This window comes from Hylobates moloch, unplaced genomic scaffold, assembly GCF_009828535.3.
Source record: "Hylobates moloch isolate HMO894 unplaced genomic scaffold, HMol_V3 SCAFFOLD_10, whole genome shotgun sequence".
NCBI lineage: Eukaryota > Metazoa > Chordata > Mammalia > Primates > Hylobatidae > Hylobates > Hylobates moloch.
In genome coordinates, this window is record NW_026652285.1 from 20,233,263 (window position 1) to 20,251,897 (window position 18,635).

The 18,635-nt window shown below is 45.2% G+C and overlaps 1 protein-coding gene across 1 annotated transcript in view; it reads right to left on the reverse strand.

Annotated features, from left to right (window-relative positions):
• Positions 1–16,889: 16,889 nt before the first annotated feature.
• B4GALNT2 (beta-1,4-N-acetyl-galactosaminyltransferase 2) overlaps positions 16,890–18,635 on the reverse strand; it is a 44,956-nt gene continuing 43,210 nt past the window's right edge. Inside the window, exons 13-14 of the mRNA XM_032162743.2 lie at positions 17,710–17,929; positions 16,890–17,095 (exon numbers count right to left, since the gene is read on the reverse strand). Of these exons, the coding sequence (XP_032018634.2) occupies positions 16,890–17,095; positions 17,710–17,929 (426 nt within the window). The remainder of the gene's footprint in view (positions 17,096–17,709; positions 17,930–18,635) is intronic.

The following is an 18,635-nucleotide window of genomic DNA, read 5'->3' on the forward strand; positions in this document are numbered from 1 at the left end:
TCACTATCATGAGAACAGCACAGGAAAGACCTGCCTTCATGATTCAGTTACCTCCCACTGGGTCCCTCCCACAACATGTGGAAATTCAAGATGAGATTTGGGTGGGGACACAGCCAAACCATATCATTCTGCCCCAGTCCCTCCCAAATCTCATGTCCTCACATTTCAAAACCATTCATGCCTCCCCAACAGTCCCCCAAAGTCTTAACTCATTTCAGCATTAACTCAAAAGTCAACAGTCCAATGTCTCATCCAAGACAAGGCAAGTCCCTTCTGCCTATGAGCCTGTAAAATCAAAAGCAGATACAATGGGGGTACAGGCATTGGGTAAATACAGCTGTTTCAAATGGGAAAAAGTGGCCAAAACAAAGGGGCTACAGGCCCCATGCAAGTCCGAAATTCAGTGAGGCAGTCAAATCTTAAAGCTCCAAAATCATCTCCTTTGACTCCGTGTCTCACATCCAGGTCACACTGATGTAGAAGGTGGGTTCCTATGGTCTTGGGCAGCACTGCCCTGTGGCTTTGCAGGGTACAGCCTCCCTCCTGGCTGCTTTCACAGGCTGGCATTGAGTGTCTACAGCTTTTTCAGGTGCACAGTGCAAGCTGTTGGTGGATCTACCTTTCTGGGCTCTGGAGAATAGTGGCCGTCTTCTCACAGCTCCACTAGGTGGTGCCCAGTAGGGACTCTGTGTGGAGGCTCTGACCCCACATTTCCCTTCCTCACTGCCCTAGCAGAGGTTCTCCATGAGGGCCCCAATCCTGGAGCAAACTTCTGCCTGGGCATCCAGACATTTCCATACATCCTCTGAAATCTAGGTGGAGGTTCCCAAATCTCAATTTTTGACTTCTGTGCACCTGCAGGCTCGACACCATGTGGAAGCTGCCAAGGCTTGGGGCTTACACCCTCTGAAGCTACAGTCCAAGCTCTATGTTGGCTTCTTTCAGCCTCAGCTGGAGCAGCTGGGATGCAGGGCACCAAATCCCTAGGGTGCACTCAGCACAAGGACCCTGGGCCAGGCCAACGAAACCATATTTTCCTCTTAGGCCTCCAGACCTGTGATGGGAGGGGCTGCTGTGAGGACCTCTGACATGCCCTGGAGACATTTTCCCCATTGTCTTGGTGATTAACATTCGCCTCCTCATTACTTATGCAAATTTCTGCAGCTGGCTTGAATTTCTCCTCAGAAAATGGGATTTTCTTTTCTTTTTTTCTTTCTTTTTTTTTTTTTTTTTTGAGATGGTGTTTTGCTCAGTCACCCGGGCTGGAGTGCAGTGGTGCAATCTTGGCTCACTGCAACCTCCGCCTTCTGGGTTCAAGTGATTCTCCTGCCTCAGCCTCCCGAGTAGCTGGGATTACAGGCACACAACACCATGCCTGGCTAATTTTTGTATTTTTAGTAGAGACAGGGTTTCATCATGTTGGACAGGCTGGTCTCAAACTCCTGTCCTCAAGTGATCTGCCTGCCTCAGCCTCCCAAAGTGTTGGGATTACAGGTGTGAGACCAGACAGATTTGAGAAAGTTTTGAAGACTGAAAGCCACCATGCCCAGCCAGGATTTTCTTTTCTATTGTGTTGTCAGGCTGTGAATTTTCCAAACTTTTGTGCTGTTTCCCTTTTAAAACTGAATGCCTTTAACAGCAGCACCCAAGTCACCTCCTGAATGTTTTGAGGCTTAGAAATTTCTTCCACCAGATACCCTAAATCATCTCTCTCAAGTTCAAAGTTCCACAAATCTCTAGGGCAGGGGCAAAATGCTGCCAGTCTCTTTGCTAAAACATAGCAAGAGTCATCCTTGCTCCAGTTCCCAACAAGTTCCTCATCCCTATCTGAGACCACCTCAGCCTGGATTTCATTGTCCATGTCATTATCAGCATTTTGGTTGAATCCAATCAACAAGTCTCTAGGGAGTTCCAAACTTTATCACATTGTCCCGTCTTCTTCTGAGCCTTCCAAACTGTTCTACCCTTTGCCTGTTACCCAGTTCCAAAGTCACTTCCACATTTTTGAGTATCTTTTCAGCAGCACCTCACTCTCAATACCAATGATGGCAGTGGCTGCTGCCATCCTGCCAGCTGCATCAGGGAGGCATGGCTGGGGCTGCACACTCCATGGAGCCAGTGGGAGCCCTGCCCCTTCTGAGTTGGGACGGGGGTGCCCCATGCCACTGCAGCTGCCCAAACTGTAGCTGCAGACCCAGCCCTCCTGCTCTACAGAGCAGGCAGAAGCCTCACCCTCCTGGGGCTATGCAAACTGCAGCTATGGATCTGAGCCTCCCTGTGCTCTTGGGGGAGCTAGGTGCAGGCAAAATTGCCCTCCTGGGTGCAGCGGCAGCCACCAGACCCGCAACTGCAGACCTGGGCCTCCCACTCCATGAAGCAAGCAGGAGCCAGGGACAAGCGGGAGGCCTGCCTCTTTCGAGTTAGTGGGGTAGGAGCTCCCAGGTGCAGCTGCGGCTGCCCTCCCAGGTGCAGGACCCAGGCATCTCTGCACCCTGCACCCTCAGGTGCCCCAGAAATGACCCCACCCCCCCAGCCCATCCCTGCAGGTTCAGAGGTGTCTGTTCCCACTGCCTGGCTTGTCTCCACTCCTGGCACACACTCTCATCTCAGAGCAGGGTTAAGGCCAAGCCCCAGAGCCATAAATGGTAGCAAGAGGCAGACAGTCCTGGGAAGAAGTGGGTGGGGTCCCTAGTAAGGCCCCACCGTCAGGCCAAGGAGGGCCTGAGGGCTGGGGGCTGGGCTGCCAGTCCCACAGACTGGAGTGGGGACTTGTGGTACCTCTTCCAGCCTGCCCATGGACCAATCGGCATGCACTTCCTCCTCTTTGAGGTCCATAAAAGCTCTGGGCTCAGCCAGAGCAGGCAGAGGATGGTCAGAGGACAAAGAGGGCAGGGAGACATGGCAGGACAGGACGAACAGCTCCAGAGAGGAGGAGTACCATCTACTCCAGCTCTAGAGAGGAGTACCATCTATGGGATAGGATGACCAGCTGCAGAGAGGAGTACCCTCTCTGCTGAGAGCTTCAGAGACCTACTGAGACACCTGAATGACTTGGCTGAGGAGAGGAACCATCCTCTCCAGGGCCTCCTCTGCTAAGAGCTAAACACCTGACTGGATGACCTGCCTACAGAGAGGAGGAGGTACCCACTCCTCTGAGCTGTCCTAACACTAAATAAAACTCTTCGTCACCCTTTACTTGTCTGCATACCTCATTCTTCCAGATACAGGACAAGAACTTGGGCAAAGGCACTGTGGCTATAGAGATTTCCAGCCAGAAAAATTGACCCCCAGTAACACCAACTTTCTGTATTAGTCCATTTTCATGCTGCTGATAACGATGTACCTGAGACTGGGAAGAAAAAGAAGTTTAATGAACTTACGTTTCCATGTGGCTGGGGAGGCCTCACAATCATGGCAGAAGGCAAAAGGCATGTCTCACATGGTGGCAGACAAGAAGAGAGCTTGTGCAGGGAAACTCCCCTTTTATTTATTTATTTACTTATTTATTTATTTGAGACAGAGTCTCGCTTTGTCACCCAGGCTGGAGTGAAGTTGCATGATCTCAGCTCACTGCAGCCTCCACCTCCTGGGTTCAAGCAATTCTCCTGCCTCAGCCTCCCAAGTAGCTGGGATTACAGGCATGCACCACCACACCTGGCTCACTTTTGTGTTTTTAGTAGAGACAGGGTTTCACCATGTTGGCCAGGCTGGTCTTGAACTCCTGACCTCAGTTTATCAGCCTGCCTTGGCCTCCAAATTGCTGGGATTACAGGCGTGAGCCACTGCACTCAGCTGGAACTCCCCTTTTAAAACCATCAGATCTTGTGAGACTTATTCACTGTCACAGAACAGCATGGGAAAGACCTGCCTCCATGATTCAATTACTTCCCACCAGGTCCCTCCCACAACACGTGGAAATCAAGATGAGATTTGGGTGGGGACACAGCCAAACCATATCAATGTCTTTTGATGAGCAGGTTTTAATTTTGATAGATAAAGTCAAATGTACCTTTTTTTTTCTTTTATGATGAATGCCTTTTTTGTCCTTTGCATGTGGAGAGCTGGGATCTTTACAAGCACACTCCTATCCCACAATGGGATAGGAGAGAGGCATATGCAGTTACATAGATTACTCAATTACATGAGGAACATCTTGATAATCCATTGGTAAAATTTAAAAATGAGGGAATTAGAATTTATATTCTAATTTGAATATAACTTGAATTGAACCTGTTTGAAACTGAAGACATAAAGGAAGCAGGAGCATCCAAACAAAGGAATAAGAAAAAGGAGAGCTGTGTGTTAACTTGAATTCTCTGTCAAGACAGATGCAGGGTTGAGTGGAAGAGGTAGGGTGGAGAGCAGGCACCTCTTCAAAATTTAATGATCCTGAAATTTGTGCTGGTGTCTGGAACACAGACTATGTGCCTATCAGGACTGTGGAATTATGGGAAATGGTAGGAAAAAATTGGAATGCTGGCAGGAGTTAGTGATTTCATGCAGTCTTCAGGTCCTATAAGAGACATCTTTTAGGCTGAAGGTGCCCTGTTTTAAGTTTTCAGTTTTGCTTAGAGTGGCTTGCAATCCAAGTTTACTGGAAATCCTACAACTTGGAGTGTTACAGGGCTGGAAAAGCTGAATTCTGTACCCCAAGTGAAAGTTAGCATCCAGAGACAGAGGACTTAGCAGGACACTGATTTGGGCGAGACCAGCTTGCTGCATCACAATGCTTTAAATATTTTCTGCCCACAAAGAGGAAAAACTGGGGCAAAGAGCAGATTATAGATGGTCCCTCTGTACTAGAGACGACTATTGTGAATAGCCTCAAGGCAGAAGCCATTTAACTGAGCGCCAGAAGCCGGGGTGGTGGCCTGTGGTTATAAGAATAGGTTCCCCAGTCTCAAAGATATGTCTAGACAAGATGTCTGGAAGTGACTGGAAGTGACAGGAAACCTGTAAGTTTTAAGGAACTGCCAATCAGATTTCATTGGCAATTGAGTTTCCTTAAAACCCTGACTGTTAACAGCTAATGAGTTTTTACTCCTACGGCCATGCCCACACCTGTGAACACCACTAACAGGAAGTGGGCAGTTAAAGCTCTGTGTAGGTTTCAGAAAGGTCAACCTGCCCACTCCCCATCAGATGTGGATCTGGAAGGTAAAGGACAGGGGCGCTTCTAGAGCAGGCTCGTTCAATCTGTGGCCCAGAACAGCTTTGAAAGCGGGCCAACACAAATTTGTAAACCTTCTTCAACCGTTATGAGATTTTTGGCCAGGTGTGGTGGTGCACACCTGTAATCCCAGCATTTTGGAAGGCCGAGGCGGGCGGATCACAAGGTCAAGAGATCAAGACCATCCTGGCCAACCTGGTGAAACCCCGTCTCTACTAAAAATACAAAAAAAAAAAAATTAGCCGGGCATGGTGGCACACACCTGTAGTTCCAGCTACTCGGAAGGCTGAGGCAGGAGAATTGCTGGAACCCGGGAGGCAGAGGTTGCAGTGAGCCAAGATAGCACCACCCGCACTCCAGCCTGAGTGACAGAACAAGACTCCCATCTCAAAAAAAAAAAAAAAAAAAAAAAAATCAAAAACCTTCCTAAGAGTGGAGAAGAAGCCAGCTGACCTCAGACCCAATTTCTACTTCAGCCGCAGGAAATAGACACACCTATGCAGGCAAGAAAAAGACCAGTAGCCCAGTAGCCAATAAGATCCGTCCTCTCCAAAAGCACAGCAGCAATTTTCCTTTCCTGGGTTAAGCTGGTGGGGAAGTAAAGGAAACAGAGAGGGCAGGCTTGAGCGCCCCCTGGAGGCCCATGCAATTATTTGGCTATTTGTACCCAGCTTTCCTGAAATTTGGAGTTTAGCAGAAAGTATCAGGGGGATACTCAGTGTCCTGGAAGGATAGCTTTGTCATTGGTTTGGTCCAGGCTCTTTGGTTGTGTCTGAAACTCAAGGCTGGAGGAAAGCCTATGTGGCTGGTATTGTCTGTGACCTGATTTTTGCTTCCAAACTACCCAAAGGAGAAAACCTTTTATTTATGTATGCCTTTCTGTTTTGGAAACAGGCAGTTGTACAGCATGGTTGTATTATTTAGGACACTTTGTTTATAAGTAACAGGAACCAACTCAAATTAGGTTAAGCAAGCCAGGCGTGGTGGCTCAAGCCTGTAATCCCAGCATTTTGGGAGGCTGAGGTGGGAGGATTGCTTGAGCCCAGGTATTTGAGACCAGCCTGCCAACATGGTGAAACCCCATCTCTACAAAAAATACTAAAATTAGCTGGGCATGGTGATGCATGCCTGTAGTCTCAGCTACTCGGGTGGCTGAAGTACAATAATCACTTGCATCCGAGATCGCACCATTGCACCTGGGCAACAGAGTGAGACTCCATCTCTAAAGTTAAAAAAAAAAAGAGTACACATGAAAACCAACAACCTTATGTGTAAATATTTAAAGCTATAAAAAATGAAGCTAGCAAACTGTTTAATGTTCTATCCTCTTACCTTGACAAAGATATCATTATAGTGGCAAAATTAAAAAGAATTGTAAAGTGGTGGTGGTTTTGTTTGTTTGGACGTTTTGTTTTTTTTTTTATGTTTTGCTCTGTTGCCCAGGCTGGAGTGCAGTGGCATGATCTCACCTCACTGCAACCTCTGCCTCCCATGTTCAAGCGATTCTCATGCCTCAGCTTCCCGAGTAGCTGGGGTTATAGGCACACGCCACATGCTCAGCTAATTTTTTGTATTTTTAGTAGAGTTAGAGTTTCACCATGTTGGCCAGGCTGGTTTCCAACTCCTGACCTCAGGTGATCAGCCTGCCTCAGCCTCCCAAACTGCTGGGATTACAGGTGTGAGCCACCGCACTGAGCCATTTGTTCTTACTCACCCAAACATCAACAATCCATCAACTGAACACCAAGGTATGTATAATAATAATAATTAAATTGGCTGGGCGCAGTGGCTCATTCCTGTAATCCCAGCACTTTGAGAGGCTGAGGTGGGCGGATCACCTGAGGTCGGTAGTTTGAGACCAGCCTCACCAACATGGAGAAACCCTGTCTCCACTAAAAATACAAAATTAGCCAGGTGTGGTGGCACATGCCTGTAATCCCAGCTACTCAGGAGGCTGAGGCAGGAGAATCACTTGAACATGGGAGACAGAGGTTGCAGTGAGCTGAGATCACACCATTGCACTCCAGCCTGGGCGACAAAAGCAAAACTCTGTCTCAAAATAATAATAATAATAAACAAATAAATAAATTCCATTGCTTTGATATGTTGCCTACTCTTTGTTGTTCAAAAAAACCACCACTTGACTGGGCACAGTGGCTCACGGCTATAATTCCAGCACTTTGGGAGGCCAAGGTAGGCAGATCACTTGAGATCAGGAGTTCAAGATGAACCTGGCCAACATGGTGAAACTTCGTTTCTACGAAAAATACAAAAATTAGCTGGGCATGGTAGTGGGTGCCTGTAATCCCAGCTACTAGAGAGACTGAGGCATAAGAATTGCTTGAACTTGGGAGGCGGATGTTGCAGTGAGCCAAGATCACAACACTGCACTCCAGCCTGGGCAACAGAGTGAGACTCTGTCTCAAAAACAAACAAACAAAAAACAAAGACACATACACATATATATATATAATTCGTAAATTATCATGTATTTATCCCACATAATTGAATTTTCTTGCTTTTATTTCAACAAAATCACTAATTATGCTTTTATAATCAAGATTGTTCACATAATTTGTACTCTAAGAACAGTTTTAAGTAAAGCAGCAAACTACAGCCAAGGGCAAAATGCAGCCTATGGCTTGTTTTTGAATGGCCCCTTAAGCATTCAGTATGGCTTTTACAGTTTTAAAGAGTTATCTTTTTAAAAGAATATGTAACAGAGACCTTATGTGGATTACAAAACCTGAGATATTTACTATCTAGTCCTTTACAAAAATGTTTGCTGATCCTTAATCTAAAGCAACGCTACTCAAAGTGTGCTCTGAGGACTGGTCTGGGAGCTCTTTGTTATCAACCTGCAATGAGATAAGGGGTTTATGTCAGAATTCCTAAGCACACGGTTTTAGTTGATCTGACATTTTTTCATGGCAAGACTTTACTTTTTTTTTTTTTACTTAAAAAAAGTTTTAAATATAGAGACAGGGTCTCACTATGTTGCCAATGCTGGTCTTGAACTCCTGGGCTTAAGTGATCCTCCTGCCTCTGCCTCCCAAAGTCCTGGGATTACAGGCATGACCCACTGTGCCTGACCAACACTTTCTTTTCTTTCTTTTTTTCTGAGACAGGGTCTCACTCTGTTGCCCAGGCTGCTGGAGAGCCGCAGCATGATCACAGCTCACTGCAACCTCTGCCTCCGGGTTCAAGCCATTCTCCTGTCTCAGCCTCCCAAGTCACTGGGGATTACAAGTATGTGCTACCACACCCGACCAATTTTTGTATTTTTAGTAGAGACAGGGTTTTAACCATGTTGGCCGGGCTGGTCTCAAACTCCTGAATTCAAATGATCCACCCACCTCGGCCTCCCAAAGTGCTGGGATTACAGGAGTGAGCCACTGTGTCCAGCAGAATCTAGCAAATTTTAAAATATGTCTTTTCCTTTTACCTAAGCATATTGCAGCCAAAATCCTATCAGTACTCCAAAGCGCTGTCCACAAACTTTCGTTGCATTTGGGTGCAATTGTCTTTTGATGACACAAGGCAAGAGATGTGGAGAAGTATTTCCCTGGGGCCTGAAGAGTATTAGTCCCAAGAGTGGATGTTTAGGGTTACCAGTCATGCTGTACTAGTGCCAAGCACTGGATCCTAAGTGACAGAGATGCCCTGGGCTTTGTCAGTAAATGCACGTTTGTGACATGCAAGGTACTCTAGAGCACAAGGTCCAGGTAGGTGCTCTTCTTGTTTGGATCTAAGGGGAGTCATATGGGACTGTGTTGGGATGGGACAATGCAATGTTGTTTTCCTATATAGCTATGCTTGTTTATCTTATTTTTTCTTCCAATCAAAGGCTTCCTATGTTCGTCTTTTTTTTTTTTTTACTAGAGATGGGGTCTCACTATGTTGCCCGGGCTGGCCTCAAACTCCTGAAGCTTAAGCAAGTTTCCTGCCATGGCTTCCAAAAGTGCTGGGATTACAGGTGTGAACCACCGTACCCGGCCTATAGCTATGTTAGTATACAAAAAAAGCTATAGCAATATAATCTTCATGACATACAATGAATGAGGTATGTGCTCAGTTCTGTTTTGGGAGAATAAAAAATGACTGCTAGTCTCTATCTGTACTTCAGAAATGCTGAATTAAACAAAGTTAAAGAGATTTCCTTACCTCAGGTCTTCTCAGAGCCTTTACTACACTAATGTGAACTGCAACCTGACAAGAAGGAGACATAGCATGCGATATTTTTCAAAATTATTAGAGTACCAACATCAATTTTGCTGTAAGTTCATTTTTCAGAAATTTTTATTAATATATCACAGAACACATTTTTAGTGATCCTGAACTACCCTAGGCCACAGGAAGAAAAAGTCTACAGGTAAACAGAAACTGTAAAGGCAGGGCTGAAGTGGTCATAGAATCTGCTGTTGGGAACAGGCCCCCAAATCTGGCCATAAACTGGCCCCAAAACTGGCCATAAACAAAATCTCTGCAGTACTGTGACATGTTTTTGATGGCCATGATGCCCACACTGAAGGTTGTGGACTTAGTGGAATGAGGGCAAGGAACACCTGGCCCACCCAGGGCGAAAACCTCTTAAGGTGTTCCTAAGCCACAAACAATAGCATGAGCGATCTGTGCCTTAAGGACATGTTCCTGCTGCAGATACTAGCCAGAGCCCATCCCTTTGTTTCAGTCCATCCCTTTGTTTCCTGTAAGGAATACTTTTAGTTAATCCTATAGAAACAATGCTTATCACTGGCTTGCTGTCAATAAATATGTGAGTCAAACTCTGTTTGGGGCTCTCAGCTCTGAAGGCTGTGAGTCCCCTGATTTCCCACTCCACAACCTATATTTCTGTGTGTGTGTCTTTAATTCCTCTAGCACCACTGAGTTAGGGTCTCCACGACCGAGCTGGTGTCGGCAAGTGGCGCCCAACATGGGGCTTGAACCCTAGTCGAAGGATTGCCAGAGTGACGGTTGGAGAACGTGGAACTAAGCTGGAGGACACCCGAGTACTCTTAAGCAATCCCCATGGTGAGTAAGAAGGGGAGCTCGGAAGCATCAGGGTAACAATGGGACAAGTGTGGGCTCTGGTTCGTTCCACCTTAGAACCTTTTCACACTAATGATGAGAAGGAAGGAAAGTATAACAAAGTAACAGAAGAGATGACAGAGCAGGTTTGTTTGCTGGCTAAAGCTAAAGCGGCAAATGAGGAAGAGGTTTGTCCTTACTCTTCTGCACCCCCTCATTATTTTGAAGAAAAAGAGTGACCTGACCCTCCAGATCTTTCTTTTCCAGAGGACACTGGGTGAAAAGTAGTTGCCCCAGTGACTGTTCTAGCAGTGCCTCAAGAGACCGCTCTCAGTTCTATTCAGGCAGGAATTGAGCAAGCTAGACAAGAGGGTGATAGAGAGGCTTGGCAGTTCCCTGTTAGGATATACCCCCAGATCAACAGGGAAATATTATAGCTCACTCCCTCACCCCTGTACAATGTCTGTCCCCCACCACAGCCAGTAGTGCCACAGTAGATTTATGCTGCATAAATGCTGTGAGCCTTATGCTTGGGGAATCTCCACAAAAGGTTCCAACAGGGGTCTGTGGATGCTTGCCAGCAGGGATGATAGGATTACTTCTAGGTAGATATAGTTTAAATTTAAAAGGAGTGCAAGTATGTACAGGAGTCATTGATTCAGATTACAATGGGGAAATTCAAAGTGTTATATTTACTTCTCTTTCCTGGAAAGCAGAGCTAGGAAAGCGTATAGCACAACTCCTGATTGTGCCATATGTGGAAATGGGGAAAAGTGAAATTAAACAAACAGGAGGATTTGGAAGCACAAATAAACAAGGCAAAGCAGCTTATTGGGTGAATCAAATTATTGATAAACGTCCTACCTGTGAAATAACTATTCAGGGAAAGAAATTTAAAGGTTTGGTAGATAAAGGAGCAGACATTTCAATCATTTCTCTGCAGCACTGGCTGTCCACGTGGCCAATTCAACCCACTCACTTTAACATAGTTGGAGTTGGTAAAGCCCCTGAAGTATATCAAAGTAATTATATTTTGCATTGTGAAGGGCCCAATGGACAACCTGGGACTATTCAACCAATTATAACTTCTGTACCTATAAATTTATGGGAAAGAGATTTGTTACAACAATGGAGAGCACAAGTTCTAATTCCAGAGCAATTGTATAGCCCTCGAAGTCAATATATGATGCATGAAATGGGGTATGTCCCTGGTATGGGACTAGGAAAAAATTTGCAAGGTTTTAAGGAACCACTTCAAGCAGAAAGACAAAGTTCCCACCAAGGTTTAGGATATCATTTTTGATGGCAGCCATTGTTAAGCCTCCAGAACCTATACCTTTAAAATGGTTAACAGATGGGCGTGGTGGCTCAAGCCTGTAATCCCAGCACTTTGGGAGGCCGAGGCGGGTGGATCACGAGGTCAGGCGATCGAGACCATCCTGGCTAACACGGTGAAACCCCGTCTCTACTAAAAAATACAAAAAAATTAGCTGGGCATGTTGGTGGGCACCTGTGGTCCCAGCTACTCGGGAGGCTGAGGCAGCAGAATGGCGTGAATCCAGGAGGTGGAGGTTGCGGTGAGCCGAGATCGCGCCACCGCACTCCAGCCTGGGGGACAGAGAAAGACTCCGTCTCAAAAATAAATAAATAAATAAATAAAATGGTTAACAGATAAGCCAATTTGGATAGAACAATGACCGCTAAGTAAAGAGAAACTAGAGGCTTTAGAGGACTTAGTTACTGAACAATTAGAAAAAGGACACATAGCTCCAACATTTTCCCCTTGGAACTTTCCAGTTTTTATAATTAAGAAAAAATCAGGTAAATGGAGACCGTTAACTGATTTAAGAGCCATTAATTCAGTTATACAACCTATGGGGACATTGCAGCCAGGACTGCCTTCTCCTGCTATGATTCCAAAAAATTGGCCTTTAATAGTCATAGATTTAAAAGACTGTTTCTTTACTATCCCCTTAGCTGAGCAGGACTGTGAACGGTTTGCATTTACAATTCCTGCAGTAAACAACCTGCAGCCTGCCAAGCATTTTCATTGGAAAGTGTTGCCACAAGGCATGTTAAACAGTCCAACAATTTGCCAGACTTATGTAGGGCAAACAATTGAACCTACTCATAAAAAATTTTCACAGTGTTACATTATTCATTATATGGACGATATAATTTGTGCTGCCCCCACTCGAGAAATATTACTCCAATGTTATGATCACTTGCAAAATTTGATTTCTTGTGCTGGTTTAATTATAGCTCCTGACAAAATTCAGACTGCTACTCCGTACTCCTACTTGGGGACTTCAGTAAATGACACTATCATTGTGCCACAGAAAGTAACTATATGTAGGGATCAATTGAAAACATTAAATGACTTTCAAAAATTACTAGGGGACATTAACTGGATACGACCTGCTCTAGGCATTCCTACCTATGCCATGAGTAATCTATTTTCTATCCTTAGAGGAGATGCTAGTCTCACTAGCCCTTGGCAAATAACAAAAGAAGCTGAGGCAGAGCTGCAGCTAATCAAAAAGCAAGTCCATAAAGTTCAAATAAATAGAATAGATCCAGAAAAGACTTTAGATTTGCTAATTTTTTCAACTCGGCATTCACCTACTGGTGTTATTGTTCAAGAGCAAGATCTTGTAGAGTAACTTTTTCTTCCGCATACTAATTCAAGGACTCTAACTCCTTATTTGGATCAAATCACTACTATGATAGGAAATGGGAGAACTCAGATTGTTAAATTACATGGATATGGTCCTGGAAAAATTATTGTCCCTCTCACGAAGGCACAAATACAGCAAGCTTTTATAAATAGTCTTACTTGGCAAACTCATTTAGCTGACTTTGTGGGTATTCTTGATAATCATTTTCCCAAAACAAAATTGTTTCAATTTTTGAAATTAACTAATTGGATTCTCCCTAAAATAACTAAATTCAAACCACTTGAAGGTGCTGAAAATGTCTTCACAGATGGGTCTAGTAATGGTAAAGCTTCTTACTCTGGCTTGAAAAGTAAGCGCTTCAGATGCCCTATACTTCAGCTCAAAAAGCAGAGCTTATAACTGTAATTGAGGTATTGACTGCTTTTAATATGCCTATTAATGTGATTTCTGATTCTTCATACATGGTTCATTCCACACAATTAATTGAAAATGCTCAACTACGATTCCACACAGATGAGCAACTGATGACTTTATTTACCCAATTGCAAACAGCAGTCAGGAGTAGAATGCATCCTTTTTACATCACTCACGTTAGGGCTCATACACTTCTTCCAGGACCTTTAACTGAAGGGAATCAAATGGCCGATCATCTAGTTGTTAATGCAATATCTAATGCTAGACACTTTCACAATTTAACCTATGTTAATGCCTCTGGTCTCAAACACAGATACGGCATCACCTGGAAAGAAGCTAAAGCTATTATCCAGCGATGCCCAACTTGCCAAATGGTGCATTCCTCATCTTTTGCAGGAGGAGTTAATCCTCAAGGATTAGAATCTAATTCTCTTTGGCAAATGGATGTCACACATGTTCCCTCATTTGAGAGACTAGCTTATGTACATGTATGTGTGGACACCTTTTCTCACTTTGTCTGGGCTACATGCCAATCAGGAGAGTCTTCTGCCTGTGTTAAACGTCACCTTTTGCAGTGTTTTGTGGTGATGGGCATTCCAGCTTCTATTAAAACAGATAATGCCTCAGGCTATAGTAGCCAAGCTCTAGCTACATTTTTCTCTATATGGAATATTAAACACATTACTGGCATCTCATATAATTCTCAAGGACAAGCCATAGTAGAAAGAATGAATCTCTCCCTGAAACAGCAGTTGTAAAAGCAAAAGGGGAGAAACAGGGACTACAGGACACCCCATGTGCAATTGATTCTAGCATTATTGACTTTAAATTTTTTTAGCCTGCCTAAAGGCCAGCAGCTGAACAGCATCTACAGAAACCAGCTGCAAAGACAGAAGCAGAACAACTGGTTTGGTGGAGAGATCTGATAACAAAAAGTTGGGAAATAGGTAAAATAATAACTTGGTAGAAGTTATGCTTGTGTTTCTCCAGGACCGAATCAACAGCCAATTTGGGTGCCATCAAGACACCTGAAACCTTACCATGAGCCAGATGCCGAGGAAGAGATTCCAGGAGGATCCCGAGGATCCCCCGGTTGCAGCCATGTCAAGACTGATGCTGAGGAGGACCCCAACTATCATGAGAAACAGCTGTCAAACACAGCCATCTACCTGGGGACAGATCAAGAAGCTGTCACAGATGGCAGAAGAAAACCTGAGGAAAGTGGGACAACCAGTCACAAAGAGTAATTTAATGATAGATATGATAGTGGTGATCACCATTGCCGTAGTATTCCTTCAACAACGAACAACACAGAATACAGTTATACTTATTGGGAATATTTATTAATCTTGGCTGGCAATAATGCCTGGATGTAATCACTGTATGACACAGTTACACATGCTTTCTGCTCTTAGTATTTACCATAATAAATCTGCTCCTATAATTGAGGCAAAGCAAAGGCAGCTCAAAACCTATTTGTAAATAGAATTGGACCTGGCCAGAAATAATGAATGTACTTGTTTGGGAAGATTGCATTGCAGAACAGGCAGAGGTGCTGCTCAACGATTCCTGTGGAATCATTATTGATTGGTCCCCTAAGGGGATGTTTAGCTTAAATTACACCTCTCAGTCTGCATGCCACAGCCACACTGTGTTCAGCTGGTCTAAACAACACAGTCAGATGGTAGAAAAGGTAAGAAATACAGCAAGAGTTCTTATTATCTGGAAACGTGGCAGTATAGCGGCACCTCAACCTCAAATGATATGGCCCGCTGTAGAAGCTAAACATAAGGATTTGTGGAAACTATTAATGTCTGTTAATAAGATCAAAATTTGGGAAAGAATAAAAAAGCATCTAGAAGGACACTCTACAAACTTGTCTTTGCATATTGCAAAATTAAACGAACAAATATTTAAAGCATCCTGGGCACACTTGACCTCAACGCCAGGGACTGGAGTGCTTGAAGGAGCTGCAGACAGATTAGCAGATATTAACCCATCAAAATGGATAAAGACACTTGGAAGCTCTGCGATTTCAATGATGATTGTGCTTTTAATCTGTGTTGTTTGTCTTCGTATAGTCTGCAGGTGCGGATCCTGACTCCTGTGAGAAGTAGCTCACTGTGACAAAGCTGCCTTTGCTTTTATCACTTTGGAAAACAAAAAGGGGAACATGTTGGGTACAGACCCCCAAATCTGGCCATAAACTGGCCCCAAAACTAGCCATAAACAAAATCTCTGCAGTACTGTGACATGTTCATCATGGCCATGATGCCCACACTGAAGGTTGTGGGTTTACCAAAATGAGGGCAAGGAACACCTGGCCCACCCAGGGCAAAAAACCGCTTAAAGCATTCCTAAGCCACAAATAATAGTATGAGCTATCTGTGCCTTAAGGACATGTTCCTGCTGCAGATAACTAGCCAGAGCCCATCCCTTTGTTTCAGCCCATCCCTTTGTTTCCCGTAAGGAATACTTTTAGTTTATCTATAATCTATAGAAACAATGCTTATCACTGGCTTGCTGTCAATAAATATGTGGGTCAAACTCTGTTCAGGGCTCTCAGCTCTGAAGGCTGTGAGTCCCCTGATTTCCCACTCCACAGTCTATATTTCTATGTGTGTGTCTTTAATTCCTCTAGCACCACTGGGTTAGGGTCTCCATGACCAAGCTGGTCTCAGCAATCTGCCAACCCCCAGGCAACAGAAAGAGGCATATCCAACAACAGAGTGATGGAACCACTCTGTAAATGACATGAGTTTTGAGTGATCAGCAACTGGCCTCATGTCACTGGAGCTTAGTGGCTTGTCACCACACTCACACTGTCTGTTCACCATCACGCCTTGGCATGGGCTCTGAGTTCAATCCCTGGCATTCTGGAACAGGTCTGGAGTGAGTCTGATGCCAGGGCAGCCTTTGTTCTGGTGGACAGTGGGATGGCCCAAGGGCCCTCCTGCCCTCTCTGATGCCTGAATGTCTGCTTTCAGGCTCCTAACAAGTTGACTCCACGGAGTCTTCCTCCACCACCTGGGACCTGCTGACCCCTTCCCTTCTCTGATCCTCTGACCCCGGCTGCCTAATTCTGTGACTGGACTGAACTGAACCAGGCTGCAAACCTCCTCAAGGAAAGGACCCTGGATTGTTCACATTTTTTGAGTCTATAAGATAGAACTCAATAAAAACGTAGGGATGACAGTGATGCTGGATCGGATGCTTCTGACTGTGACAGAATCTCCACCAAACAACTATCAAGGACCAGGCAGTTGTTCTTTTGACTGAGGACACAAACCAATGTAGTCTTTGTGTGAGATCAGATGAGATGATGTGAGATACTGCACATGCAAATGCTTCAAAAAAGGCAGGGCATTGTACAAATCATCATTGCTATCAATACAGTCTCCATTGCCCTGGTCAGTGACTAGTTCATTTCTAACGACCCTTCACCTTTGATTGGTACTTCCAGTAACTGAGCCATTTCCCTTTTCCCTACCCACCAGCTGGTTTGGTACAAAGTTCACCTATCAGGAGTCCAGTTTTCGGTGGCCTGCTATAGATACCATAACTAGCCGGCCTAGTGTTTCTCCTATGCCCTCACACTTTTATGCGGCACATTGGAGGTGGTTCTTGAAGTAGTGGAGAGCCAGCTTGAACTGGACCTGGGCAAGGGTGTTGGACCGGTATGTATTGTAGGTCTTCTCTAGGGCAGCCAGCTCTGAGTCCACCACTGGAGAATGAGACTGGTGACCTATAATCACTTCTGGGCATGACCCCACGAGTAGGGTCCCTAGCCCATCAATGAAGAATTCTGCAAAGAGAGGGAGAGCAGAAGGAAGTGGGAGCTGCGGTCAGAAAAGTGGATACTATTCCAGGTCTGGTGGGGGAGAGTCCCAGGGAGAGAACACAGTTCATACACTGGGGAGGTTCAGCCCCACGTGAAGCCACACCCTTAACTCTAGGAGCCTGTCCCTGCTGATGAGTTGGAAGGAAATAAATAAGCTCATTTCTCAGGCAGAGATATGGGCACAGAGGCAGAATGGCACAGATTGGCTTTCAAACTGGACAGAACTGTGGACTCCAGGGCTGATGGAGTAAGAGGGAAAGAGAGAGCAGTTAATAAGAAAGGATTTCTGGAAAAATAGAATATGAAGCAGCATGGGAAAGGATGAAGAAGACAGAGCTGTAGGGAAAGGAAGAGGAAGGAAAAGAAGGGCAGCCTACAGGAGATACAGAAGTCAAAGAGACGTGAGGAGGGAGGTAAGAGAGATCAAGAGCTCCCTAGTCTGGGGAGAAAGGGAAAGGGACGTACTGCTGCTGGGCAAGCGACTATGATCAGCCAGCCGGGTACAGCCCTTGGAAAGAACAAACTTCTGTAGCTAATTCCCAGCCCAGCTCCCTCTCTCACTCTTTCAGCCTTCCCACCTGAGTGAGCCACTCGTTGCAGGCGGGGATCAAAGCCAACTCTTTGAAGTCGCTCCGTGTGGGCCAGGAAGAAGTTAACCACGCCACTGGTCACCACGCAGCTGGGGAAGCCATCCAGGGGTTGGAAAAATCCCGTCCTCTTGTGAAGGCAGGCCCCGTTCTCACTCTGTTCCAGGAACAACTTAAACTGGAACACATTTCCCAGCACACTGCCGCCTACCTAGCCAGCAGGCAGAGAAATCCATGTTAGAGTGCAGATCAATATTCATCCTGCCTCTTCCAGGAAGACTTGCTGGACTGCACCTCGGTTATAACAAGAATTGTTATTTCTCGATCTATCCTTCAAATTCTCCCTCAGTTACTCCCTTTTTGCTGTTGTGGCCATGGCTTTCACTATACCACTGTTGGGTCCCCGGGCTCTTTTATTTCCTGCCTACCCCAGAAAATCTCCTTGGCATGAGTAACCCTTACCCAAGACCAAAGAAGATTATCTTTCCAGAAGATAACTCACTCCCTTCCACTGGGAGAGGAGTACTGCAGTACAGGTAAGAGGCAGCCTGTGTGCACTGGTCCATTTGTGGAGTTTCCACTTGTTAGATGTCTTGCAGGAAGCTGTTTGTCTCGAGCTGTCTTCCTAGTATTTTCTGCTCCTCGCTTACCTCTCGGAGCTGCCTATCCATGCACTCACGGAAGAGATGTGCATTTTCATATTTGAGCCTGAGCACAACAGATGAGCAAGTACATCTATTTCTGAAAGAATCATAATCCTCTAAGGGCAACGTGGTAAAGTCTGCTCATTTTCCCCCATCGCCCGCTCTTTCCTTCTTCCTTTTAGTAAATGACCCTTCTGAGTTTTATGACATAGTCAACTAGTCAGCTAAAGACTGCATTTCCGGGAGCTAAACAATGAGTACACGCAGGCATAC